Genomic DNA, 24157 nt, shown 5'->3' on the forward strand with positions numbered 1-24157 from the left:
GCCGATACTAAACGAAAAAACTAAATTACATCAAATCAAAGATCCAAGTCAAATAAAATAAAGGTCGCCGCCGTCGTGGATCAATCCTCAACCGCCATTGACGAATCACTGCCTCGCGGTACAGTTGTCAACTTTTAGCGTAGCGCAGTATGTTTGCTTTTTTCTTTTCTCATCTCTCTAATGCATGCAGGCTTAAACAGAACTGGAGACGAGTAGTAGGAAAGACGGAAAGAAAAAGGAAATAATATGGTAGGGAAAATAGATAGATGAGATCGTCGACAGACACAGACAAGATCCGTTGCGAAAACAAAAAAAAAAAAGAAAAAAAGAAAAAAAAAAACAAAAAGACAGGGGCAAACGGAAAGGCCCTCCAGGCTGTACTCCGGAGAGAGAGAGAGAGAAAATGCCGCAAATGGCAGGCCAATTCCCTGGTTCTTCAACGCCCTCAACTTTTTTCACTGCCGTGCGTCCCTGAGTTTAGTTCGAGATTCCCTGAACGCCCTGACAGTTTCTTCGAATCTAGTTTCTAGAAAGTGGAGAGCTAGAATTTTCTTTGCGCCATTTTCTTTTGCTTGTTTTTTTTCTTTTCTTTCAATCTGCACCAATCGCCGGAAACAACCCCAATGCCTACGGAGTATTCCATGCAATGCGCCGCGTCCGAGAACAGCCAACAGCAAACCACTGCGCAAGAGCAACTGAAGAGAAAAAAACACGACGATCTCTTGGCCAGAGCATGCATCTTCGGAATCTAGGCCCTGTCACCGCAAGATGCTCCGAGCCTTTCGTGTTTATCGATTTATGATATGTAACCAAAATGACCCCTCCCTATCCATCACCTTTAATAACTCCGAGGCAGCTGCAGAACCTTCTCACTCACGTAGTTGAGAATCATCTCACGACTGACTGGTGCAATGCGGGGAACTAGACATTCGCGTAGATAGCGCTCCACGTCGTACTCCATCGCGTAACCCATCCCACCGTGGCTGAGCACCGCCCGCTCACACGCGGTAAAGGCCGCCTCGGCTGCGAGGTATTTCGCACTATTGCAGGCCACACCCACCGACTGCGCGGGGATGCTGTCGTCCTGGCACGAGGCATCGTAGAGCCGCGCCGCGTGGTAGGTGGCCAGCTTGGCCGCCTCGAGCTTCATGTACGCATCCGCCAGCGGATGCGCGATGCCCTGGTTCTGTCCGATCGGTCGGCCAAAGACGACTCGTTCCTGCGCGTACTGGGCTGCTCGCTCCAGCGCCGCGTAGCCCAAGCCGAGGGCCTCGCCGGCCAGCAGACACCGCTCCGCGTTCATCCCGTGCAGGATGATGCGGAACCCGTCGTTCTCCTGCCCGATCAGCGTCTTCGCCGGGATCTTGTACTGGTCGAAGAACACCTCGTTGGCGTCCACCGCCCGACCGCCCATCTTCTTGATCTTGCGCATGTCCAGACCGGACTGCTCGCGGTCCAGATCGATGCAGAATAGTGACAGACCCTGGGTGGGTTTGGTTACCTCCTCCAGCGGGGTGGTCCGCGCCAGAAGGATCATCTTCGAAGCCACCTGCGCGCAGGTAATCCAGATCTTCTGCCCGGTCACGGAATAGGCATCGCCGGAGGGCGTCTTGGTCGCCAGCGTCTTCAGCTTCAGCGTCTCCAGCCCGGCGTCAGGCTCAGTGACACCGAAACACGTCCGCCACGTGCCATTGATGATCTTAGGAATGGTCTCTTCGAGCTGCTCGCGCGTACCGAACCGAGCCAACGGTTGTGTAGCATACACGTTAGCGTGGATGGCCTGGGCTCCGGCCATCCCTGCGCCAGATTGAGTAATGGTCTGCATCATCATTGTGGCTTCCGAAATACCTGGCCAGTGTTTTGTTAGTAGATCCAATCACAACCTGAGGTAGGAAATTAAGCAATCTATACCGAGGCCGGCCCCCCCAAGTTCCTCCGGCAGCGCAATGCCTAGCCATCCATCCTGGGCGAGTGCGGCGTGGAACTCCTTCGGGTCGCGCTCATTTTGGTCACACTCTTGCCAGTATGTGTTGGGAAATTTGGCGCAGACAGCGGATACGGCCTCGCGGACGGTCAATTGATTCTCGGTAAAGCCGGTCAATTCCATCAACGGGCGTGGGGTGGTTGTGGAGAAACCGCAGCGGGCTGAACGTCGGAGCAGCGATGCGCGCAGGTGGCCTGAACGGCCATGGTAGAGTCGCCGGGCTAACCCGTACATAGTACGAGACATTGTGAGTTTGATTTGGAAAAATCACTGTATAAGATTGTTAGCACATTGAAGTAAGTCAAGGGACACAGATGGTGTGAATTGAGGGAGTCTTACCTGCTTTATGTCTGACATATGATACAAATACCCGCCACCTCCAAATAGCCTTCTTTCTTCCTTCCATATAGCCGAAATAGAGTCGCCCTCTCAACCACGTCGCATTCTGTCTGTTTGGTTTAAAGCCTCACCCAGCTGTGATCCGTCTCAGGAGAATCTCACTCGTTACACATGTCATAAGATTTGGGATGAGACATGCGTGGTGATATTTCCCGGCTGTCAGAAGTAATGTTCACCTGCCAGTGGCCGAAAATATATATAGTACTTTACTTTGCCGGCTGCCAACCCCTGTGGTGTCTTGGAGTCTACAAGTAGTTCGATCAATTGCAAATGATGGTCTCAATTCATCTACATATCACGAAAATAGTTCATACTTGACTAGTAAGAGCAATATCACATAATCCTTCATCAAGTCTAGAATGAATTGGTATCTTATATCAATAAACACGATAAATGCTGAGTCAATATCAGGTTGATGCTCTAATCGTCTCTATCAGTTAATCCAGATCTAATGATTGATCATGTCGTTCATGTCGTCGTATGCTTCTAAGATTTAAAGTCCCGTCTCGGGGTCAAATCATCTTGTAGAAGGTGTTCTTGGAGAGAATGGATATCGAGATCTCCTCATCAACGGCCCTGGTGTTCGAGAGCCAGTAAAAGTCGTGAGGGAGGCTGATACGGTAAGCACCGAAGTCGTGCATCACATCTGACGAGAGATAATAGCTTCTGACGGAGTCCCATAGTCACGACGTAGAATGTATCGATGAGCTCTGCTGACGATCCGAGTCTATGTTGAACGCCGATGTAGCGCGCGTTGTGATCGCTTCACGTAGCCACCAGCACGCTGGTATTGCGGAAGTAACACTCTTAGTTCATTGTCATTTACAATCACGATTCCTGCTTCTCACTAGCGGCAGCAGCAACGTGATCGGTCTTGACAAAGTGACCCTGAATCCAAGAACGATACATCTTGATCTTGCGTTGTCGATTGACAATCAGTCGGTTGTCGACAGCCAACTTCATAACCTCGAAAGCGCCCGACTGCTCGCTGACAGTCGCCTCTTCAGTGATAGCGGTTTCGTCCTTGGCAGTGGCCTCAGCCACCAGGCCTTCGGGCAGTCCCTTCTCCGGAGTCCATTGGCCCCACATTTTCTCCAGCTCGTCCCGGTCAAAAAAGTATACGCGCGTGCCGTCTCCGCGGATGTAAAAGTTTTCTCCCATGTACCGGCCCTTCTTGAATCGAACCTGAGCGAGGTCACCACGCCCGTAATCACGGAACAGAATCTTGCCACCTGGCTTCAGAACCCGATAGATGTTACGGATGGCCTGTTCCCACTGGTTAGGAGCCAAGGCAGAGAAGATGAAAATCAGAACAACGACATCAACGGATCCTTCCGCCACGTTGGGGGGCAGTGATTCTTCCCCGGTCGCGCTGACATCCCACACATCCGCCGTAATGTGCTTGGTGTTGTACTGGGGGCTGTCACGAATGACCTGAACCGCAGTCTTGGAGAAGTCGCAGGCATGCACCATCAACTCTTCATTTTCGTTGTTTTCCAGCAGCGGGAACGCGGTGTTACCGGCGCCTGCACCGACCTCCAACACGACCTGCTTGCCCGCTCCTGCCCGAGTCACTTCATCGAGGATCGGGAACTCCTGGCGCAGCCATTTGCGATTCTTGAAGAAGTTGGACGTGTTGTTTTTGTAAAAGAGGTTCCACCACTTGGCCGGGTCGGCGTTGAAGCGATTCCGATCGAACTCCGATACTGGGGCGTCGCGCTGCTTCGCATACTGCTCCTCAGCGAACGCCTTGAACTCGTCATCAGGCTCCACGTGGTCCCAAGCATTGAACTCGAAAACATCGTCGCCTTGTTCCAAATATCGAGAGCCGAATTGGAAGGGGTCACTGCGCTTCATATTGTTGGAGGGGTCGTGCGACCGGTGCGGGGGCATCGTCGGCGGCGTGACGGCCTGCAGAATGGTCGCGATGTCATCGGACGCGGCGGGGATGGGAACAGGAGACATGATGACGATACGTGGCCCCAGTAAAGAGCAGATTTGTGAAAGAAATGAGAGACTGATGGGTTGAGGCGTGTTCGACCGCAATCAACTCTCCCTTATCGAGAGGGAGAAAATCTTCCTTAGATCCTCTAAATCAGGAAGGCATTCCGTGGGGAATGCAAACCTTGCAAATGATAAGCGACTATCATGTGACGGCACGTGGTAAGCGCCTGCTTACTGCCTGAGGCCGAAAAGCTAAGACAGTCTTGCATACTTTCAACTAGTTAGCAAATGATTGTGTACAAAGCACGGAGTAGATTACAACCGCGGACTACCTGTACTGAGTAGCTGTTTCAAAAAGTCGCCATTGCCACCAAGCTCCTCATGGATGATGATCGTATCCTAAGCTGGGAGTTTCGAACAGTGAGGTGGGACTATACAAATTGGCCACCGCACGGAGTAGTCCAGAGAATTGCATCATATAGCGGGCAAAATTAATTCGAGGTTTTGGCGGATATTCTCATAGCTACGTGCATTACAAAGGTTTTTTAACGCCATGTTCTCTCCAATCAATGATCAAACATTGTTTCTGAAACTTCAGCATCAATGCTGGAACAACGAGAGAAGAAGAAGGGAAGATACGGGGGGCAGCTTTCCCCGCGGGAAACCTAGGCTTATCGGGACAGGATTAGCTTATCGCGGATTGCGGGGAGGGAGCAAAGGGCGATATCGGGTGCGATGCGAGTTTCCCGTCGCGGTCCCGAATCGTCCGCGGTATTCTGGAGAGAGACTGAGGTATTCATTAACTTTAGTTATCTTTGAACGCCGTGTATTTAATTTTTTACAATCTCAATCCTTCTTCTTTTTCTTCTCTTCCTTTCTCATACTCTCCTCTCTTGCCCATTTCTCGTACCGTCTCATGTGTTGAGTCTGATCAAAGTCGAAATCATTCTCTACTTCCCTCCCTCCCTTCCTCCTCCCTTTCCTCGCCCGCATACTTCTTCCATACTTCCCTCACACAATCACCATCGTAGCCATGGCTGCGTCCTGGTGCGCCCTGCGTGGCTCTCGCCAGCTTGCTCTGCGCACGCGAGTACGCTCAATTCCTTCCTCAATTGCTACTCGCCGAGTATCTACACCCCTCCTTCGTTCTCTCCACACCACCTCCGAACAGTCCTCGTCTCCGCGTCGTCATGTCTATACCAGCTCCATTGGCGACCACGGTGATCCTCATCCCCGCGATCTCTTCCAGCCCCTCGACACTTTCCCCAGACGTCACATTGGCCCTGCTCCAGATGCGGCTCAGGAGATGCTGGCCACGCTAGATCCTCCGGTAGCATCGCTCGACGAATTTGTGAAGCAGGTCCTCCCTGCCGACATTCTCTCCAAGAAGGATCTGACCGTATCACCTCCGAGCTCCAACGCGAAGTTGTACCGTGACAGTGTGCACGGTGGCTTGGGTGAGACAGACATGCTGAAGCTGCTCGACACCTACCGCAAACAAATCGATGTCTCGGGCAAAACATACATCGGCGCTGGCTACTACGGTACTATCGTGCCCCCAGTCATCTTGCGCAACGTCCTCGAGAACCCTGCTTGGTACACCAGCTACACCCCCTACCAGCCTGAAATCAGTCAAGGTCGCTTGGAGTCCCTCTTGAACTTCCAGACTTTGACTGCCGATTTCACTGGCCTGCCCTTCGCCAATGCCTCCGTGCTGGACGAAGCTACTGCCGCAGCTGAGGCAATGACCATGTCCCTGGCTACCGTGTCCATGGCCAAGCAGAAGAAGCCTGGAAAGTCCTACGTGGTTTCTAGCCTCTGTCACCCTCAGACTATTGCTGTGATGCGCTCCCGTGCTGAGGGCTTTGGCATCAACCTGGTTGTTGGAGACATTCTCGCGGATAACTTCAAGCTCGTGAAGGAGCAGGGTGACAACTTGATTGGTGTTTTGGCACAATATCCCGACACAGAGGGTGGAATCTATGACTTCCAGGCCCTCAGCGACACGATTCACGGCGCCGGGGGTACCTTCAGCGTGGCCACGGATCTCCTGGCCTTGACCATGCTCAAGGCGCCCGGTGAGTTCGGTGCTGATATTGCCTTCGGAAGCGCCCAGAGGCTGGGTGTCCCCATGGGTTTCGGTGGACCCCATGCTGCCTTCTTTGCTTGCATCGACAAGTTCAAGCGCAAGATCCCCGGTCGTGTCGTAGGTGTCTCTAAAGATCGTCTGGGCAACCGTGCCTTGAGACTGGCTCTTCAAACCAGAGAGCAGCACATTCGTCGTGAAAAGGCCACCAGCAATATCTGCACGGCCCAGGCTCTGCTGGCTAATATGAGCGCCATGTATGCGGTCTACCACGGTCCGACCGGCTTGAAGGCCATCGCTCAGCGCATCATGTCCATGACCGCTACACTACAGGCGCAGCTTTCCGCCCTGGGATACAACGTGCCGGTCCAGTCTAACTCCGCTGACGGTGGTGCTCTCTTTGACACGGTCGTTGTCGAGTTGGCCAACAGCCAGGAAGCCGACGCTCTCATGTCTGCCGCACGTCAGAAGCACTTCTTCCTCCGTCGGGTCAACGAGACCAAGATTGGAATTTCTCTGGACGAGACTGCTGGCCGCGAAGAAGTGAGATCTGTCCTTCAGATCTTCGCTGACCATGCTTCTAAGGGTGAGGTTGTCTTGGAGGACAGACTTGCCGTGGCCACCGTCCCTGCCAGCCTGGAGCGGAAGTCGGAATACCTGACGCACCCCGTATTCAACTCCCACCACTCAGAGACTGAGATGCTCCGTTACATTCACCACCTTGAGTCTAAGGATCTGTCTTTGGCTCATTCCATGATCCCTCTTGGTTCTTGCACCATGAAGCTTAATGCAACCACCGAGATGATCCCTGTCTCGTGGCCCGAGTTCTCTCAAATTCATCCTTTCATGCCAGCCGACACCGCCAAGGGATATACTCAAATGATTGACGACCTTGAGCAGCAGCTTGCCGACATTACTGGTATGGCCGAGGTCACCGTGCAGCCGAACTCCGGCGCTCAAGGCGAATTTGCTGGTCTGCGTGTGATCAAGAAGTACCAAGAAGCCCACGAGGGCTCTAAGCGCGACATCTGCCTGATCCCTGTTTCTGCCCATGGCACCAACCCTGCTAGTGCGGCCATGGCTGGTATGCGCGTCGTCACTGTGAAGTGTGACACTAAGACCGGCAACCTCGACCTCGAGGACCTCAAGGCTAAGTGTGAGAAGCACCAGGAGAACCTGGCTGCTTTCATGGTCACGTATCCTAGCACCTTCGGTGTCTACGAGCCTGGTGTCAAGGAAGCCTGCAACATCGTGCACCAGTACGGAGGCCAGGTCTACATGGACGGAGCCAACATGAACGCTCAGATTGGTCTGTGCTCCCCCGGAGAGATTGGTGCTGATGTGTGCCACCTGAACCTTCACAAGACTTTCTGTATTCCCCACGGTGGTGGTGGTCCAGGTGTCGGTCCTATCGGTGTTGCCGAGCACCTGCGCCCCTTCCTCCCCTCTCACCCCGTTAGCGAATACCTTCAGTCTAAGCGCGCTGAGACTGCGTCTCCCCCGATCAGCGCTGCTCCCTGGGGCAGCGCCAGCATCCTGCCCATCACTTTCAATTACATCAACATGATGGGGGCTAAGGGTCTCACGCACGCGACCAAGATCACGTTGCTTAACGCCAACTACATACTCGCGCGTCTCAAGGAGCACTATCCTATCCTGTACACCAACGAGAATGGACGCTGCGCGCACGAGTTCATTCTCGATGCCCGCAAGTTCAAGGACACCTGTGGCATCGAGGCTATCGACATCGCCAAGCGTCTTCAGGACTACGGCTTCCACGCTCCGACCATGTCGTGGCCCGTGTCCAACACCCTCATGATCGAGCCGACCGAGTCGGAGAGCAAGGCCGAGCTCGACCGGTTCTGCGATGCCCTCATCTCTATTCGCCAGGAGATCGCGGCGGTCGAGAGCGGCGCTCAGCCCCGTGACGGCAACGTCCTGAAGATGGCCCCGCACACGCAGCGCGACCTTCTCTCCACCGAATGGACCCGCCCCTACACTCGCGAGACTGCAGCCTACCCTCTCCCTTACTTGGTGGAGAAGAAGTTCTGGCCCTCGGTGACGCGCGTGGACGATGGTAAGCTCATCCCCCTATTCTTCTTCCAAGAACACCTCAATCTGAATCTTGACGTGCTAACTCGCTTCTTTCTGTTCTAGCCTACGGTGACCAGAACCTGTTCTGTACTTGCGGTCCTGTGGAGGATTCTGCTTAGATTTGATGATACCCATGCATGCTTTTTCTTATTCTTCTTAATGTTCCTTTGGTAGTGGGGTGACGCTGTCAACTTCAACACTTGATCCTACCTCGGATTACACCTTCCGCATTGTGGTTGTGCCATACGGTTACGATGCAATTCAACATGACGATAGATGATTTGGGCGGATTAGGCGTTATAGACTTAGAGCATTTTACCCTGGAATGATCCAGTCGCTGGCGAGGTGACGAGGCGCCGTTATGATCAAAGAGCAGACAAACAAAAATCAAGATGTGTTTAATTTAATCAAGCTCCTGTCCGATCTGGTAACAGACCACGGCCGAATGAACAGGCTGAAAGTGGTATAGCATAGAAGCCCACTTCAAGAATGGGTGCATATCCAAACTTATCATCTTTATATACAATGCTCATCATATTGAAGCTTTTTGTCTGACACCAAAACCATGGCCAGGACGGAAAGTACAGAGTGCGAAATAAGTTAAGTTTACAACAATCTATTACACATGACAAACCCGAAACCCCCCGATCTAGAAAGAAGAAAACATCGGATGACGCCGCGCATGTTTGCAATATGGTATGATATATATCCAATGATTATGAAAGTGGTTGAGATTCTTGGTCCTGGGAAAGGGGCTGCTCGGGCCCTTCCCTCGGAGGCCAATTTGGGGCCGGGTAGCTGAGAAGCTTGCAAACGTTCTAATCCAAGCAGACCGAAATTGTTAGCAAAAGAAGTCAGTAAGGAAATGTATATTTGAATAGCTGGGCAAGCACCCTGGAACTTACCCTCCGTCTGCGCCGGTAGTCATCATAGAGTTTCTTCCAAATCTCGCGGTCCTTGCAGCCACTCTCCTGAAGCGTACCAGGCTTGACCTTGCACTTGGGCAGCATGTCCGCCAGCAGCTCCTGCGGCCACATGATCCAGGGCTTGGGAAGCGGCCAGTCGGAGAAATGGACGAGCTTGGCCTCGCTGAGGACGCGCTCAGGGTCCCAGGCCTCCCACTCGTTGCCCAGGAACGCGCGGTGGTCGTCGCGGCGGAACTCGCCCGTGATCAGCCCGTACTGGCGGTGCGGCAGCACCAGCGCCGAGTCGCCGTACCGCTCGTTCATCAGCTCCATGTCGTAGCGGGCCCCGGTCGTCGCCCCCGTCGAGTTGACCTGGCCGTACGTCACCGCCTCGCCGGCCGCCGTCAGCGCGTAGTATTCCTTAAACGACGGTTCGAGCACGATCAGCAGCGACGACAGCTGCCGCGTGTCCGGGAGTTGCCAGTAGGCGCGCGGCATGGCCACCTGCGCCGGCGGTAGGAAGAATAGCTCGTCCATGTTCTGGAGGATGGTGGCGTCGGAGTCGATGTGGATAACCCGGTCGAATTCGGTTTCGCCGAAGGCGAGGAACTTGGAGGTGCTTTTGTCCCAGGACTCGCTCGGGCCTGGTCGATAGGTATTAGATTCACGGGGTTAGTATGTTACGGTGATTTGCTGGCGTGATGCAACGCAACGCAGCGCGGGGAGGATTTAGGCAAGGCGTTTGTATGTATGTACGCATGCATGCATTCGTGTGTGTGCTTGGTTGTCTTGGGGAAAGACGTACCGTCTCCAGCCTTGACCATCTGGACATCAATCGGCACCAGCAGCGCCCGGTACTTCTCATGCGCCAGCGCCAGCATCTGACTGTCCCGATCCCGATCACTTTCGACCACCACATCCCAGTTCTCAGGGTAGAAGAGCACGCGCTGAGCTTTGCTTCCGAGGCGCTCCAGGGCGTCGAACGTCAGGAGGGCGTTGCAGAGGTAGGGACTCGAGGTGGCATATTGGCTGTAGGCGTAACGGGTCCAGTCCACTTTGCTGTAGTCGATATGGGTCACCTTGGGCGGTGGGGGTTTCTCCCGACGGAGGAACAGAATAAATAGAACGAAGAAGATGAAGACCACCCAGGTCCGAAGGTGTCGCAGCTGGCGCTTGATGATGGCCCAGCAGGGTTCGTCGGGAATGTCGAAGAAGTCCGCCTCGGAGGCGTCCGAGCCTCGACGGTAGGGGAGAATTGGCACCTTTCTGATGGCCATGATGGCTTCTAAACTCTGCTGGAGATGTTAGGGTGGGTCTGATGGCATTGCTTCCGCTGCGCAAGTATAACACTTCTCGAGAGAAATGAATTCTAAGGGATTGCGTGGAAAGTGAGTGATGGTTGTTATGCAATGCATGGGGAAGACGGCGAGCGGGCATGTGATGGCTTTGTCAGCTGTGCCGGCATAAATCGTGCGGAGTGGCTCTCACCGCCGGAAGACTGCTTTATCTTTCTGCCATCAGCAGGCAGCCTTACCGCTTGCCATAGGTAGCACAAAGATACCTTGACTGCACCAAGGACAGATGCATCACCTGCCTTATTTCTCGCGAAAATCGTGTCATTATCTTATTACCATATTCTCTAGCTGTCTACGTTGACCAGTCTTCTCAGAATAATTGATTGCGTGTCAGCTCATTCTGTGCACCCCATCACAGCACTTCTCCTCCACCGTGGGATACCCCAGTCCCAGACAGCCGAGGCGGAAGGGACTGGATCACGTCTTATCCTTCCTCGCCGCGCCATCTAATCCGCGCCCGCTCTCTTCCCTTCTCTCCTCCCTCACCCGGCCATGGATTTCACTCGTATTATCATCCTCCTCACCGTCTGGGTTGGTAAGTACCACCGAGACCTTTTTTGCCAGACCCGCCCACCAAGAAAATTCCACTAACCCCAAACGCTTGCAGTTTTCCGCCTCATCAAAAGCCGCTTTCCCGCCGACAAAACCCCCATCATGGCCCACGGAAAAGTCATCGAGGTTGACAAGTATGCGCTGCTCCCTCACTCCATTCCTTCTTCCCCGAAGCAGGATACTTGAGATGGTTTAAAAGTCTACAATGAAGACACTAACTTTTCTCCCCCCACCAGCCCGGTCATCTACAAGGCCCTGACCTCGTCCGGACCCGTCGTCGTCGATTTCTTCGCAACCTGGTGCGGACCCTGCAAGGCTGTTGCCCCCCAGATTGGCAAGCTGAGCGAGACCTACACCAACGTTCGGTTTATCCAGGTCGACGTCGACAAGGTGCGCTCCGTGGCGCAGGAGCTGCAGGTCCGCGCGATGCCGACTTTTGTCCTGTACAAGGATGGGAAATTGCTGGATAAGCGCGTCGTCGGTGGGAATGTGCGGGAGTTGGAGGAGGCGATCAAGAGTATTGCTTAAAGAAGATCCTGGGGCGTTGGGATTGTCCTTAGTGATGCATGCAGTCCCACTGCATAGAGTATATGCCTGTTGGCTTCAATTTCCGGTCGGCAGGACGTCAATATAGGATGTGACATGTGTATTGGCTCTTTGGCGAGCATGGGTTTGAGCTTAAATAGAAACGTAAGCTACGCTCATAAGTACAACAAATTCATCAGAGATAGAACGCCCAAGTAAAGCAAGCCTAGGTAGCATGCGGACTACCGTGGAGATCATCCAGTGTAGGTAACACTGAACTTCGTGTCACTCTGCACATCCACCTCCGTCAACACCTGATCGTTCTGCTTCAGCTTAATGATTGTTCCGTCTTGAACACCCACAGTCTGGCCCCCAGCCTTAGCCCCCGCGCCGGTGAACGTGACCGTGCCAAAATCCGTGAGCGCAACTTGCTCATCGCCTGCCTGGAAGTCCTCCACAATCCAGTCGGCGTTCTCTCCCGCCAAGGTAGCAGTCGCTTCGGGGGCGGTGATTGTTTGCGACGCCTTCTGGCCGGTTGACTTGTTTTCGATGGTGGCTACGCCCTGACTGGGCGAGAGAGCCTGGACCTTGGCCACGATGGTGTCTCCAGGACTCACGGAGAGATCGAAGTCATATGCATAGTCTGGGTACCATTCGTACCAGGCGTCGCCCGTGACCTTGCCGTTCTGAACGTAAAAGTCCACACCGGTTTGAAGGATAGCGGCATTGTATGTGTCGCCGTCAATGCCGACCCAGGCAGAGCCGGCCTGCGTCCCACGACTATTGCCTGCAGCGGTGGGTTGTGGGACTTGGAAAGTCGCGCTCACAGCTGTGTAGGGCCCTGAGCTGAGCGGTTCCTCCCGAACGATGCCGGCCCAGTTGCTGCTGTATGTGATGTGGGATGTGTTGGGCGATGAAGCTACTGCTTCTCGGTGGTTGGAGTCTGTTTCTGAGGAGTGTGGCTGGAAAGGTCGCGAGCCACGAGCCGCAGACCGGGCCTGGATGCGTTCTGCCAGGCCGCCGCGGGGGGCAGCCAGGACACTGCCCGCCAGACATGTGGTGGTCAAAATCGAGGCCAGGAACTTCATGGTGAACTGGACTTATGTCGTTATGACAGAGAGGTATTTTCAAAGACTAGGTTGAGACAGACGCTAGGCGCACTTCCGACTGGAAGAGACATGCTGATAATCTTATATTCTGCTTAGAGACTGGTCGTGATCGCATGCGGACAGCCTCATCTCGTCCATACCTGAATTAGGATAATCATGTTCCCCGCGATCTTATCACCTGCGTTGAGCTCATGGTCGTGCGTATGTCACCCCAAAGGGGTTAAGTCAAGTCATGCCAGGAACTAGGCTTTCAAGGACGCTCGAAACAGGGTAAGCTCGCCTGAGCAGGCGTGGCAGAGGACCTCGCTGGAAGCATCAGGTGATGATCATTTCTGTCAGCATGCGGTATCATGTCAGTTTTAACCTTTCGTCCAGCAAGGTTTAGGCTGACAATGATGTCAGAACCTGAGGATGTGAGTCTGAGAATGTGGGTTGATTGCCCATATCAACGCCGGTAGAAGCCTAAGATAGTCCTCGCTTGGGTCTCCAGTGCAAGGGCATAAGAGCGCAAGCAAGTGGTTGCCGGAAAAGCAGCCTGATCAGTGAGCATGGTCACTTTTCGAATGGTCGAGGCCGAAGACAGCAAGTGATGAGGGCAGGCATCCCGATGTTTCACATTCCTCACCTGCCAAGCGACGCAACCAACATTCCAGCCCTAGCTTATGCGCTCAGCAGCTGCAAGCGACACTGCAGTGAATAAGGAGCTTTCTAGTCGCAACTGAGAGTCCATTCGAGCGTCTGTATCAACAGCGGGCGCACTAAGCGTCACACGCTTCTTGGTGCCAACCCGTACTTCGTCTCCTTGGAGCCTTGCCGCTAGTCCTGGACGACGCGCCAGGAATGTCTAAAGGCCAAAGTCATCGTGCTCAGCTGCTAAGGTAACCTGTACCATGTGTCTTTACGAATGAACTTGTCACACGCATATCAGCTTGAACGGTCATCGGCGTGTATGAAAATCAGCCATATGCGCTGGGAACCGATTATAGGCATTGCGAGGAAATGTTGCTTAAAATGGCAAGGCTCAGATGAGATAAGGATCAAGAACGTAGAGTAGATGAGAGTGCGCACCACTGAATGCATCTCAGGAGTGAGTGACTGATCTCTGTCATTATGCCGGGTGGTGCTGTCGGCTTCTGCGAGAGAGTAGGCTAAACGGTTGTGGATCCAAGAGACCCGTTCAGTAACAGGTTGGAATATAAACTCAAGAATGGAGGATGCGGGATCTTGTCACACCCAGACTGCCGGTAGCGACTTGCAGCCTAATTGTGCAAGAATCATCCGGGGAGTATCAGCTGGTTGTGTGAAGCTGGGGATGAGTACTGGTATACTCAAAGGGCACTTCAGTTCTGGTAGAAATGCTTATCGCCGTTATCGCGGTGGATGTACATTGATTACATACTCCATGTGATTCATTCAAGCTCTTCAGTTGAGCCAATCAAGAGCCTAGCAGATGACGCCATGAATGTATGGCTGACAATTACGGCCTCAGGCCGCCACCACCCGCATGTGACATTCGTTTAAACACCCGGCCGAGTCACCGATCATCCCGCGACATTCCCCTCGCTATCATTTTCCACTTTCGCCATTCAGTGGTATAGAGCTTCGGCTTGGGTCACAATGAATCCGTCAGGCATGGTCTACTCGGTTCCCCGAGTCTCGAGAGTGGTACAATCAGTGACCCAACGCAGAAGCCTCTCCAACCTGACTACGAAGCGTCCGGTTCGGCAAGTTAGCCCACTACTGCAATCCCGTGCTCTACACCAAGCTCCTCAACGCAGATCACAGCCGGTGGCCGCGCAATCGGCCGGCGCACGAGACTCGTCCAATCCTGCTCTCTCCTTCCCCTGCCTCGACGCACAAGATGCCAAATCCGCCCAGCTATCTGCCCGGTCGCTGGAATCCGGACCCGAGCCCTCGTATACTACCGGTCACCACGAACGATTTCACTGCGAAGACCCAATTCTCCTCGACTGGGGTGGTGTGCTTCGCGAGTTCGACATTGCATACGAAACGTGGGGCCAATTGAATGCCGACAGGAGTAATGCGATTCTTCTCCACACTGGTCTTTCAGCATCGAGTCACGCACACAGCACTGAAGCCAACCCTAAGCCAGGCTGGTGGGAGAAGTTCATCGGTCCCGGAAAACCCATCGACACAAACAAGCACTTTGTGATTTGCACAAATGTCATCGGGGGGTGCTATGGCAGTACTGGACCTTCGACAATCGATCCCTCCGACGGCAAGAGATATGCGACGCGATTTCCCATTCTCACAATCGAGGATATGGTACGGGCACAATTCCGCCTTCTTGACTCGTTGGGCATTCAAAAGCTGTACGCGTCTGTTGGATCGAGTATGGGCGGGATGCAGAGTCTCGCTGCCGGTGTTTTGTTCCCCGAGCGCATTGGCAGGGTCGTCAGTATCAGCGGATGCGCACGGAGCCACCCCTACAGTATCGCCATGAGACACACGCAGCGCCAGGTGCTGATGATGGATCCCAAGTGGGCCCGAGGCTTTTACTACGACTCGGTTCCACCACACTCGGGAATGAAGCTTGCTCGAGAGATCGCAACCGTGACCTACCGCAGTGGTCCCGAGTGGGAGATGCGATTTGGGCGCAAGCGTGCGGATCCCAGCAAGCAGCCCGCCCTGTGTCCGGACTTCTTGATCGAGACGTACCTTGATCATGCCGGAGAGAAATTCTGCCTGGAGTATGACCCGAACAGTCTTCTTTATGTATCCAAAGCCATGGATCTGTTCGATTTAGGTTATGCCCATCAGGTGGAGACCCAGGAGCGAAGAGCGGCCAACGAAGCCAAGCTTGCCGAGGGTGCTAGTGACGCCCAGCAGAACAACATGTCCTGCAGCTTGACCCTCCCCGCCAAGCCCTATGAAGAGCAGCCGTCTCAAACCGCGTCCACGCCTTCGATGGACCAGTCTGTTACTGAAGGCGGAAAGGGACCGGACGCACCCCCACAGGATTTGGTGCGTGGACTCGCACCACTCAAGGATCACCCGGTCCTCGTCATTGGTGTTGCCAGTGATATCCTTTTCCCGGCATGGCAACAGCGCGAGATTGCCGAGACGCTTCGCGCCACAGGGAACCAGACTGTGGAGCACATCGAGCTGGGAGAGGATGTGTCACACTTTGGACACGACACATTCCTACTTGACCTTAAGAATATCGGAGGTGCTGTGGAACGGTTCTTGCAGTAGCGGCGGAAGGCAGGTGAATCGGATTCATCATCCATACATGTACATTAATTCTCATGGGAGATCGAGGTCTCATTGCATATGTCGGCATTTCTTGCTTGCGCAGGACGAGTACATAAATCAGAGGAAACGAGCCAAAGAACACAGTTCTGATCGACCGTCGGTTCGGTAAATCCTAAGCAGTAAAAGTAATTTGTTTCCATGTCTTGATATTATATGCACATGTCTATGGTCGCGGCCCGGAAAGCGCCTGGCACACAGTTAACTATTTTTGATGCCCTCTGTTGTACTCATTGAAGACGGCCCACTAGTTTGCTCCGCACCGGGGAGTTTCAGCAGTAGACGAGCAGAAATGCAGGTTTGCAGGTATGTATCCTTTGCAAAGATTCATGATTTTTGGACTGTGGTGCAAGACCAACGAATCCTTGATTCCGATGTCTTCGTTTCCCTTTTGCTCGAACGGTAAGTAGAAGTATGACCGGTTTTCCATACTCACTGTACGGACGCTGAATGCTGTGAAAGGTAGAAGCCACGACCAGCTTGTAGTCTGTAGAGGTGGATCCAAGGGTAGCTGCAACCTCAGGCCCCCTGAAAGTCTAGGTCAGGGATGACTTGGAATGGAAGTGGAGGGCGATTCGGAGTGAACTGTACAGGTGGGGCCGACGACTGCATTAAGCTGGGTTCCACATTGGGTTCTGTGCTATATCCATCCTGGCTGGTCTTTTGATGCCAGCTGCTACTGGTCTGGCAAGCTTTGAAATTACACAGGAGGATGGATTTTTATCGCAAGACCCCAAGAAATGTGCTTTTACGATTCATTCGAGCGACTGTACTGATTATACTCCACATTCCAAGCTTTATTCACGGTGATGCCGTCCTTGTCAGAAGTGGTCTGTCCCTTGAGAGTGGGTAACGGGATCGCGACGGTTGTTTTCGTATGTGCTTGCGAATAGCGGTGCAGTCCTTCTTCCGCAGGGCTACTCACAGTCGTGAAAGGCTGCATGTCTTCGATATCGTCGGGGTCCGATTTGAGGATCCTTGTGGCCCATGATGAGGCCTGAGAGCGTTGCTGTGGCGTAGCCCAAGAGGGTTGGTCGGCTGGTTGGTTGGCTGGTTGAGAACCCAAGAGCTTGTGTCGCACTGCGACCCAGACAGGTCGCAAGGTGGGGAGGCAAGCTGTTGATGCAGTCAATAGTACACCCGAAGTCACCCCTGTCCAGCAAGAAGATCAGCACGTACCTGAGACAATTGCCAAGTCGGCTTCGACGGTGGCCCAAATGGCCTGATCGACCCATTCCCAGGTGATATCCGCATTGGTCCCCTGACGCATGACTGAGACGAGTCGCATGATTGATGCGATGCACACACTGGTCGGTCAGACTGCTGTCCCTGAGACTAAGAATGAGGGGCCGACTCACAAGCTGCCGAGCAGAAACATTGACATGATAGCTTTTTTGTGGCTGCTCGAGGTGTTGAGTTTCAAGATGTACGGGATAGGTAGCGTGAGAAGAGTAACGTCGATGATGATGTTGGGGATTGAGATTGCGAACAGGAACTTTTGGCTGTCGACATTGCAGGAGGCATCAATCGATTGATCCCATAAGCCTCGGGTTGGTACACATTGCAGCAAGGTGAGCAGGAACTGGGAGTGTGAGCGATGATGTTTTCTGCCTGAGGCGGGGGGGAGAACGACACTTACTACCGCGATACCCCACATACAGACCGCTGAGGCGATGATGCCGATAGGAATCTTGATGTTCGATCTGTTGAATAGACGCCAGTACAAGGCCAGAATCGAGAACTTGACCAGGACAATAACTCCGGTGTAGGTCAGTTCACAAGAGAATAGCCCGATATATGCATCCTCCGTCGCATTGGGTCCGAACGTCTGAATGTGCCTTCCAAGAGCGCGAGGTATCCCTAAATCTGTCAGCCCTCAATATTCGCCTCATAGGAGTTTGGATCTTTGCCTTACACCACAATAACGAAGCGGTCAGGCCAGCGCCGCACGCCTGATTGACGAGATTAGACAATATCCACAAGTAGCAGAAGCGACACGAGGAAGTACCAGTGAGGCTAGAATCAGCCAGTCATCAATCCAGACACCTGCTGTGTTTCTCCAGCGGCACCAAAATCGAAGAGCGACACAGATGAATGCGATGCAGAAAGGTAAAATTGAAGAGGCATACAAGTTGGGTTGACGTGTTGCGGCCAGGTCCACAGAGGACGTGGATTGAGACATAATGATTAACTACAGGGAGTTCTAAGTCTGTGAGGAGCAAATAGCCCTCCCCGTGGAGACGAGATTGTTGAGCGTGGTCACAGTGAGAAAGAAAGACTTATCCATCATGTGTAAGTGTTAAGTAAATACTGAGAACCCCAAGTAATATAAAGACCTATTGAGTGACTGGACCAACTTCGGGTGGGCCAGTGCTTCAGTTTCCTTCCGCCCCCCTCAGAGAGTGGGGTGGATGAATGATTGGCATAAGGGAAAAACAACAGGGGATTGAGAGTGAATCAGGCTATACTGGGTACGTAGTATAGCTGCTAGTTGACCAGGTACTCCTGTAACTTAGCAGCCTATAGCAGGCAAATCCTCTCATGTGACCTCGCTGGGTGCCTTCGCTGGTTGGCCCTTCATGATCCAGTAGCATACGGCAGTAGCATAATTTCTCTGGATGCCTCTTACTGGTGAGCTTCACCCAGGATTATCCCCTGAGCACCAGCATCGCCTCTGCCTGCCCTCCGACTGTGGTGTTATCCTCGACTGGTGCCTGCGTCCACTTTTGCCTGCCAGAATGGTTGAATATGTTAACACGGTCTTCCTCATGCATCTTCATCAATTTTCTGACGGCTTGACAGAGGAGAGCTGAATTAGTGACTAGTATCTAATACACCCTCTTATTCTGGAACCTGCGCGGTACAGCACGTGCCCCCGCTGCTCCCGCACCGGTCTGGGCTCCATGTTTCCAAATTATCACCACCTCATATCAGTGACCTTTTTTGATTCGCTCTGGATTTGGTCCGGCTCTTGGTGGATTCTTCATGTCGGCAAAAGATTGGATTGGCTGCACGTGCAGGGGGTGCTTGCCTGCTTTGGATTGCTCATATACTCCGTACAGGATGCACGTTTGATTCTGCCCTCTACGCAGCGGATCTGCGGTCCTGTCCATATCCCCGCCACCCTGATAGCAATGTGGTGGATCTTTCACTGAGACAGAACAGGGTAATGTAATAGGTAGTTTGAGCGCTGCCTCGGGGGTCAAAAGTTTGGTCGAATTAATTTATTTATCATGGATCCCCAAGGTTCCTTCCTACTCCGAAGTAGGTTTCGGCCCGCATTAGCGGCAAAGAAAACCCCACTATCGGACCCGACTTCATGCAGAGTTACGGCGAGTTGTGTATCGTTTCCGCCCCCACGAGAACAGAGCAACATCTGTCACTGGCGCCTGACGAAGTGACCCTCCACTGTTTGCTCCCGTAGTGACTGAGTCTTCAAGGATCGGCACCCGGGTACTAGGATTTCTAACTTCGCAGTTCTATAATGGCTGCCCTCATCCGCTCCCGTCTCGGTCCCGTCTCTACGTTGATCAAGACCATATACTGTTCTTGTTCTAAGGTTTGAAGGTTCCAAGCCTCTTGTCTTAGACCATTGATCGCCTAATGTCTTGGATTAATCTTTTGGATGTTTCCAATCGATGGGATGCCCATGATCAATCTGTAGACTGACTAAAATCCCCCTTCCCACGTTCTTCCATGCAAGCTGTAATAAATATTGAATGGTTGTGACATGACTAGTATAGTGTGTGCAAATTGTATTTGGCCCCCATCTGCAGGTACACAATGTGTTACATGTCTAAACACATGTTCCAGTACACGAATACCGACTTTACCAACCTGGACTGACTGGCGATTTATGTCTATGTCTCAGTACTATCCTGCTAGGTGACATATGGCTGATTTCCAAGGACCAGTCGTACGAGGAGCATGGGTCGCCGGGTGGCCGGGTGTAGTGGGTGGCTTGATCTTGGCCCGGTTCAGTTCAGACCGCAGATCTTCAGGGGCCGTTCGACTGTCCGACGTACATTTGAAACAGGCGACGTTGGTTAACCAAGCTTTGAAGTTTTTTAAGTAATAGCTGCAACCTACTACCACCTCTGCTACTCCACCCTCTATAGCTTACTGGCAGGTAAGCCGTTGCAACCAGGCATGCAACTGGTTGTATGTAGTTGCCTAATGGACTTATTGTATCTGACAGGCGGCTGATTCCAGAGGGACTGATTGTAAGACCTCAGGCCACCCACACCTTAAAGCTGCAGGGAGGCGATAGTTAATTATCCTGGCCAAATTAGTAATTCCAACTAGTTAACTAACTACTAAAGTTATAAGTTAGTGAATTAACTTACCTAGTTAGCAGATGCCTAGCTAAACATATCAGCGAATCCGCAATTCCGCCTTCTTTAGCTTAGTTACTCCTCCTAGTAGTTAAGTTACTCCTCCTAGTAGTTAAGTTACTCCTCCTAGTAGTTACTCCGTAGCAATCCGGACTTTTCCCAGCTTTTTCTTTTCTTCCCCCGCCATAGCATCCATCATACCAAGGTCGCAACCTATTCTCGAGTTACAATTCCCCTCCACGATGTCTTCAACCAACCGCCCCGTGATCGTGATTGTTCCCGGTGCCTTCGGCACCCCTCAAGGCTTCGAGAAGCTGTTCCCGGACCTGAGCCAAGCGGGATATACCACACACCCCGGGGCATATCCGAGCTGCAATCCCTCTGATCCGGCCACAGTGTCCGCTGCCCAGGATATCGCGTTCCTGCGCGACAACGTATTACTCCCACTTCTGGACCAAGAGGGGAAAGATATCGTCATCCTCGCGCATTCCTACGGAGGTGTGGTTGGCGGTGGCGCAGCCAGAGGCCTCGCGAAGGGGACCCGAAGCGCGGAGGGGAAATCTACCGGCGTCCTCGGCCTGATCTACGTGGCAGGCAATATCACACTCGAAGGAGAATCGCTCTTCATCGCTGTAGGCGGCGCGTATCCCCCTTTTATCAAAGTTGACACGGTACGTTTCTACTACCCCGGAACAAAAATCGGCGAACGAGAGAGGGGTATGTTAATGTTGGTTTGGTTGAACAGCCATCGCAGGGCCTTGCGGTCATCGAACCGGCGATGGAGGTCCTGTACAATGACTGCGACCGTGCTCTTGCGCCGGAATTGGATCCGATGATGCAGCCCCACGCACTCCGGGCGTTTGAGACTCCCGCCACGGCCCCCGCCTGGGCGGAGAGTGCGTTTGATGGGAGGAGAGCGTATGTGCGGACCTTGGACGACTGCTGTAACCCGGCCTCATTGCAGGATCTGTGGCTGGCGAAGTCGAAGGTCGAGTGGGAGGTGGTGGATTTCAAGACGGGCCACATGCCGTTTGTCAGTCAGCCGCAGGCTTTGGCGGAGCAGATTATCAAGTTTGTTGAGGGGTTCGTTGCGAAGTAGATAGTGTTGTATCCAGTGTCTGCAGAAGGGTGAGGAATACACCCCCGTCAATTTGACTTGATTTAGGAATTATGGTCAGCGGGTTTCTCTTTCGTTATGAGACGTATTGGTCAACCTCGAGTGTCTTTTCGTGGTGGTTACGTCGAGGGTAGATTCTCAGCTATCGACGACCTGTTGCGAGCTGAACGTATTTGCTGAAACGAGAAGAAAGGTTGAGATAAACTAAGCCAAAGAATTTTTGCCTGCATCTACTACGTACTCAGATCGTAACCTATACACATCAAGAAATTTCCCGCTTCTACACCACCAACCACTCAATTGCATCAAAGTTTTCTCGTCACCCATACCAATTTCGGGACCATGATCGAAGCACCATTCAAAGTCTCCATCATCGCATTCCGCTCCAACTGTTTGGAAGCCTCCGGAGTCTTGAGTGCGTTGTCTGCAAATTCTTTCCACGTGCTCACATATCTATACACAAGTTAGCCACTCCAGCTCGTGTTGGTCACGGGGAGGGAACCTTACACGTCACTCCAGAACCGGGCCGTGCCGAGTCCGTACTCGTAGGTATACAGCCTTGAGCCAGTATATCCGTTTGCATCCATGGTTTGCGTGAGCTCGTATTTCCACCTGTAAGTAGAACAATACCTCGTTAGCTTCCCCCCAAACCTTTCAACATTTTCCTCCCTTGCAATACTTACGTATCATGACCCTTCAGCTGCGAGAAGAGGGTATCAAGATTCTGCGCCGAAACCCCCGGTACAGTCTTGATCGAACATCCAATGGTATCCACCTCGTCCCATTGCAGGTAGCCCCCGGGTCCTTCATTGAACAATGAACGGTCAGCTGAATCATTCACCTCCTACCTTCCCCCCCCAAAAAAATCGTGGCTTACTCAGTAGCTTGTGCAGGTTTGCTAAAATTGGCCGGGGATCGTTGTTCTTGACCACAACCGTGATCAACCGCACGTGTACAATGTCGAAGTAGCCCACGAACTCGTCCGGCACATCTTCAAAGATATTCCAGATATGCATGTGGATGTTGGCGGGCAGCCAGGGCTTCGGGCCGACTTGGTCCAGACTGATATCGAAGCCGTGAAGATCCACGGATGGGGGTTTTCCGCGAGCGAAATCGTGAAGCCAGATGCTGAACCGAGGAGTTAGATGAACGGTGGTGCGGTTACAGAGGACTTCCGAAAGGAGGGATGATCACTCTACCCATTGCCAGTAGCGACATCAGCGACTCGCAAGTCTGCAGCCCGAGTGTCGATGTCGGGGTGAACCAAGAACCCGAGTAGTTCTTTCCAGAGATAATGCTGCGCCGTGAGTCTGGCGGTGATGTTAGGTGAGGTGTCCCCAGCAATGGTAATGTGGTTGTAGGCCTTGACTCACCGCGAGTTTGCGTTGCAGTCGCGCATCAGTGCATACGGGTCTTTGGCTTTCACAGTTGTCCCATTCCAGCTGTTCGCTGTGGGCTGCTGCTGTGGGACACCATTTTCTTTCGGACTCGTTTCATTCACTGAGTGTCCATTCTGACCCAGTGAAGGGGGGCTGCTGATGCTTTCAATACCGCGCATGATGTCAATCTTCTCTGTGTATGTGGGTTATGTATGCAGAATGATGAAAGTGATAGCGTTCGTTGGAGTGTCCGGCCGGTTTGACACTACCGTCCTTATAAGGACGCAACTGGACGATTCGCAGAGCCTCAACGCTCACATGTACACACTATGTACTCCGATTAGCCAGTGTCCAGCGATGGGTTCGCCTAATCACATCGCCACCTCCGGTACAGCGTGCGACCATGTGTGGATCTTCGTCTATCAAGAGGGCAGTGCGGGCGGTGCGGGCAGTACGCTTACGAGTACGTGTCTCAGTGAAAGGAACGATATAATAGCAGTAGATACGAATTGATCACCCCTCTCGGTTATAGAAGCAGACTGTTATATGGACCTTTGGCCCCCAATGTTGGCTCCCTTTTCACAAGTTATTTGGTCCTTCCCGAAAGGATATCGTTCCTTTGCCCTGGGGATTTCGTGACATACTCGTCCCCTGCACCGATAGCACGGGAGAGAGGAACGAACGGCATACGACTTCCATCACTAGACTCACTGTCTGGTGGAGTCACTGTGGTGCTTAGTGCAGGAGACACGGTTAGCGTTACGAGCCGTGATCATCACAGGTAATCTTCTACCAGTGATGGCCGACTCTCCAAGTGGGTCGAGCCAACAAAATGACGCTATAGTTGCTTTCCATATGGCCTCTCACTCCCGGCATCCCCAGCAGCGAGCCACTGAGACACTGCCCCATATTGAGTGAGGGGGGAAGACTGGGGGCTTGTAATGATAAGGCTAATATCAGACAAATATTGGGCCAGTCACGCATGGCAGCCCGGAGGGAGGGTGTCTTTAGTTCAACCACTCGGAGTCCCGGAACGCCGAGCGAGACTTACGATGCGCGGTCCCCAGACGCACTGCCGTGTCCTTAAGCAATCAGAAATTC

At 52.9% G+C, this 24157-nt stretch overlaps 10 protein-coding genes across 10 annotated transcripts; 4 read left to right on the forward strand and 6 right to left on the reverse strand.

Annotated features, from left to right (window-relative positions):
* Window positions 1–601: 601 nt before the first annotated feature.
* BP01DRAFT_352384 (acyl-CoA dehydrogenase family protein) lies at window positions 602–2290 on the reverse strand. Its single transcript, XM_025573926.1, has 2 exons — window positions 1912–2290; window positions 602–1848 (listed from the first exon to the last, which is right to left on the reverse strand). The coding sequence occupies exons 1-2, from the start codon at window positions 2228–2230 to the stop codon at window positions 839–841; spliced, it is 1329 nt and encodes a 442-aa protein (XP_025435825.1). The 5' UTR covers window positions 2231–2290; the 3' UTR covers window positions 602–838.
* A 921-nt stretch (window positions 2291–3211) lies between these two features.
* BP01DRAFT_370476 (tRNA(Thr) (cytosine(32)-N(3))-methyltransferase) lies at window positions 3212–4348 on the reverse strand (the record flags this gene model as incomplete). Its single annotated transcript, XM_025576607.1, has 1 exon — window positions 3212–4348. The coding sequence occupies one exon, from the start codon at window positions 4346–4348 to the stop codon at window positions 3212–3214; it is 1137 nt and encodes a 378-aa protein (XP_025435826.1).
* Window positions 4349–5191: 843 nt separating this feature from the next.
* BP01DRAFT_387989 (glycine decarboxylase subunit P) lies at window positions 5192–8904 on the forward strand. Its single transcript, XM_025577787.1, has 2 exons — window positions 5192–8490; window positions 8571–8904. Exons 1-2 carry the CDS (start codon window positions 5361–5363, stop codon window positions 8624–8626), a joined length of 3186 nt encoding a protein of 1061 aa, XP_025435827.1. The 5' UTR covers window positions 5192–5360; the 3' UTR covers window positions 8627–8904.
* Window positions 8905–9035: 131 nt separating this feature from the next.
* On the reverse strand, window positions 9036–10780 carry BP01DRAFT_331346 (nucleotide-diphospho-sugar transferase). The gene is made up of 3 exons (XM_025573046.1): window positions 10218–10780; window positions 9413–10056; window positions 9036–9325 (listed from the first exon to the last, which is right to left on the reverse strand). The coding sequence occupies exons 1-3, from the start codon at window positions 10687–10689 to the stop codon at window positions 9224–9226; spliced, it is 1218 nt and encodes a 405-aa protein (XP_025435828.1). The 5' UTR covers window positions 10690–10780; the 3' UTR covers window positions 9036–9223.
* Window positions 10781–10986: 206 nt separating this feature from the next.
* On the forward strand, window positions 10987–12037 carry BP01DRAFT_331349 (thioredoxin family protein). The gene is made up of 3 exons (XM_025573047.1): window positions 10987–11302; window positions 11375–11453; window positions 11556–12037. Exons 1-3 carry the CDS (start codon window positions 11260–11262, stop codon window positions 11845–11847), a joined length of 414 nt encoding a protein of 137 aa, XP_025435829.1. The 5' UTR covers window positions 10987–11259; the 3' UTR covers window positions 11848–12037.
* A 61-nt stretch (window positions 12038–12098) lies between these two features.
* On the reverse strand, window positions 12099–12932 carry BP01DRAFT_370480 (A4/G1 family peptidase; the record flags this gene model as incomplete). The annotated part of the gene is made up of 1 exon (XM_025576608.1): window positions 12099–12932. One exon carries the CDS (start codon window positions 12930–12932, stop codon window positions 12099–12101), a length of 834 nt encoding a protein of 277 aa, XP_025435830.1.
* Window positions 12933–14519: 1587 nt separating this feature from the next.
* On the forward strand, window positions 14520–16319 carry BP01DRAFT_352389 (homoserine O-acetyltransferase family protein). The gene has a single exon (XM_025573927.1). The coding sequence runs from the start codon at window positions 14571–14573 to the stop codon at window positions 16167–16169; it is 1599 nt and encodes a 532-aa protein (XP_025435831.1). The 5' UTR covers window positions 14520–14570; the 3' UTR covers window positions 16170–16319.
* An 899-nt stretch (window positions 16320–17218) lies between these two features.
* Window positions 17219–18512, reverse strand: BP01DRAFT_309921 (uncharacterized protein). Its single transcript, XM_025572400.1, has 5 exons — window positions 18235–18512; window positions 18142–18178; window positions 17866–18086; window positions 17585–17808; window positions 17219–17533 (listed from the first exon to the last, which is right to left on the reverse strand). The coding sequence occupies exons 1-5, from the start codon at window positions 18406–18408 to the stop codon at window positions 17395–17397; spliced, it is 795 nt and encodes a 264-aa protein (XP_025435832.1). The 5' UTR covers window positions 18409–18512; the 3' UTR covers window positions 17219–17394.
* A 2170-nt stretch (window positions 18513–20682) lies between these two features.
* BP01DRAFT_419962 (alpha/beta fold hydrolase) lies at window positions 20683–21659 on the forward strand (the record flags this gene model as incomplete). Its single annotated transcript, XM_025579437.1, has 2 exons — window positions 20683–21231; window positions 21306–21659. The coding sequence occupies exons 1-2, from the start codon at window positions 20803–20805 to the stop codon at window positions 21657–21659; spliced, it is 783 nt and encodes a 260-aa protein (XP_025435833.1). The 5' UTR covers window positions 20683–20802.
* Window positions 21660–21899: 240 nt separating this feature from the next.
* Window positions 21900–23303, reverse strand: BP01DRAFT_352393 (class I SAM-dependent methyltransferase). Its single transcript, XM_025573928.1, has 6 exons — window positions 23051–23303; window positions 22877–22987; window positions 22555–22805; window positions 22361–22481; window positions 22185–22289; window positions 21900–22130 (listed from the first exon to the last, which is right to left on the reverse strand). The coding sequence occupies exons 1-6, from the start codon at window positions 23233–23235 to the stop codon at window positions 21983–21985; spliced, it is 921 nt and encodes a 306-aa protein (XP_025435834.1). The 5' UTR covers window positions 23236–23303; the 3' UTR covers window positions 21900–21982.
* Between the last annotated feature and the right edge of the window lie 854 nt (window positions 23304–24157).

The sequence above is a fragment of the Aspergillus saccharolyticus genome, assembly GCF_003184585.1.
Source record: "Aspergillus saccharolyticus JOP 1030-1 unplaced genomic scaffold BP01scaffold_1, whole genome shotgun sequence".
Lineage (NCBI taxonomy): Eukaryota > Fungi > Ascomycota > Eurotiomycetes > Eurotiales > Aspergillaceae > Aspergillus > Aspergillus saccharolyticus.

Excerpts from the sequence above, each read along its gene's own strand:
- BP01DRAFT_352384 (XM_025573926.1), bottom strand. The coding sequence starts at position 2,230 with ATGTCTCGTACTATGTACGGGTTAGCCCGGCGACTCTACCATGGCCGT. Across the intron at positions 1,849-1,911 it reads ACTTGGGGGGGCCGGCCTCG|GTATTTCGGAAGCCACAATG; the intron begins GTATAGATTGCT and ends AACACTGGCCAG.
- BP01DRAFT_387989 (XM_025577787.1), top strand. The coding sequence starts at position 5,361 with ATGGCTGCGTCCTGGTGCGCCCTGCGTGGCTCTCGCCAGCTTGCTCTG. Across the intron at positions 8,491-8,570 it reads GGTGACGCGCGTGGACGATG|CCTACGGTGACCAGAACCTG; the intron begins GTAAGCTCATCC and ends TTTCTGTTCTAG.
- BP01DRAFT_331346 (XM_025573046.1), bottom strand. The coding sequence starts at position 10,689 with ATGGCCATCAGAAAGGTGCCAATTCTCCCCTACCGTCGAGGCTCGGAC. Across the intron at positions 10,057-10,217 it reads GATGGTCAAGGCTGGAGACG|GCCCGAGCGAGTCCTGGGAC; the intron begins GTACGTCTTTCC and ends CCTATCGACCAG. Across the intron at positions 9,326-9,412 it reads ACTACCGGCGCAGACGGAGG|AACGTTTGCAAGCTTCTCAG; the intron begins GTAAGTTCCAGG and ends TGCTTGGATTAG.
- BP01DRAFT_331349 (XM_025573047.1), top strand. The coding sequence starts at position 11,260 with ATGGATTTCACTCGTATTATCATCCTCCTCACCGTCTGGGTTG. Across the intron at positions 11,303-11,374 it reads CCTCCTCACCGTCTGGGTTG|TTTTCCGCCTCATCAAAAGC; the intron begins GTAAGTACCACC and ends AAACGCTTGCAG. Across the intron at positions 11,454-11,555 it reads AAAGTCATCGAGGTTGACAA|CCCGGTCATCTACAAGGCCC; the intron begins GTATGCGCTGCT and ends TCCCCCCACCAG.
- BP01DRAFT_352389 (XM_025573927.1), top strand. The coding sequence starts at position 14,571 with ATGAATCCGTCAGGCATGGTCTACTCGGTTCCCCGAGTCTCGAGAGTG.
- BP01DRAFT_309921 (XM_025572400.1), bottom strand. The coding sequence starts at position 18,408 with ATGTCTCAATCCACGTCCTCTGTGGACCTGGCCGCAACACGTCAACCC. Across the intron at positions 18,179-18,234 it reads GGCTGATTCTAGCCTCACTG|GCGTGCGGCGCTGGCCTGAC; the intron begins GTACTTCCTCGT and ends CTCGTCAATCAG. Across the intron at positions 18,087-18,141 it reads GACCGCTTCGTTATTGTGGT|GGATACCTCGCGCTCTTGGA; the intron begins GTAAGGCAAAGA and ends TGACAGATTTAG.
- BP01DRAFT_352393 (XM_025573928.1), bottom strand. The coding sequence starts at position 23,235 with ATGCGCGGTATTGAAAGCATCAGCAGCCCCCCTTCACTGGGTCAGAAT. Across the intron at positions 22,988-23,050 it reads GACTGCAACGCAAACTCGCG|ACTCACGGCGCAGCATTATC; the intron begins GTGAGTCAAGGC and ends CATCACCGCCAG. Across the intron at positions 22,290-22,360 it reads CAGCTGAAGGGTCATGATAC|GTGGAAATACGAGCTCACGC; the intron begins GTAAGTATTGCA and ends TTCTACTTACAG.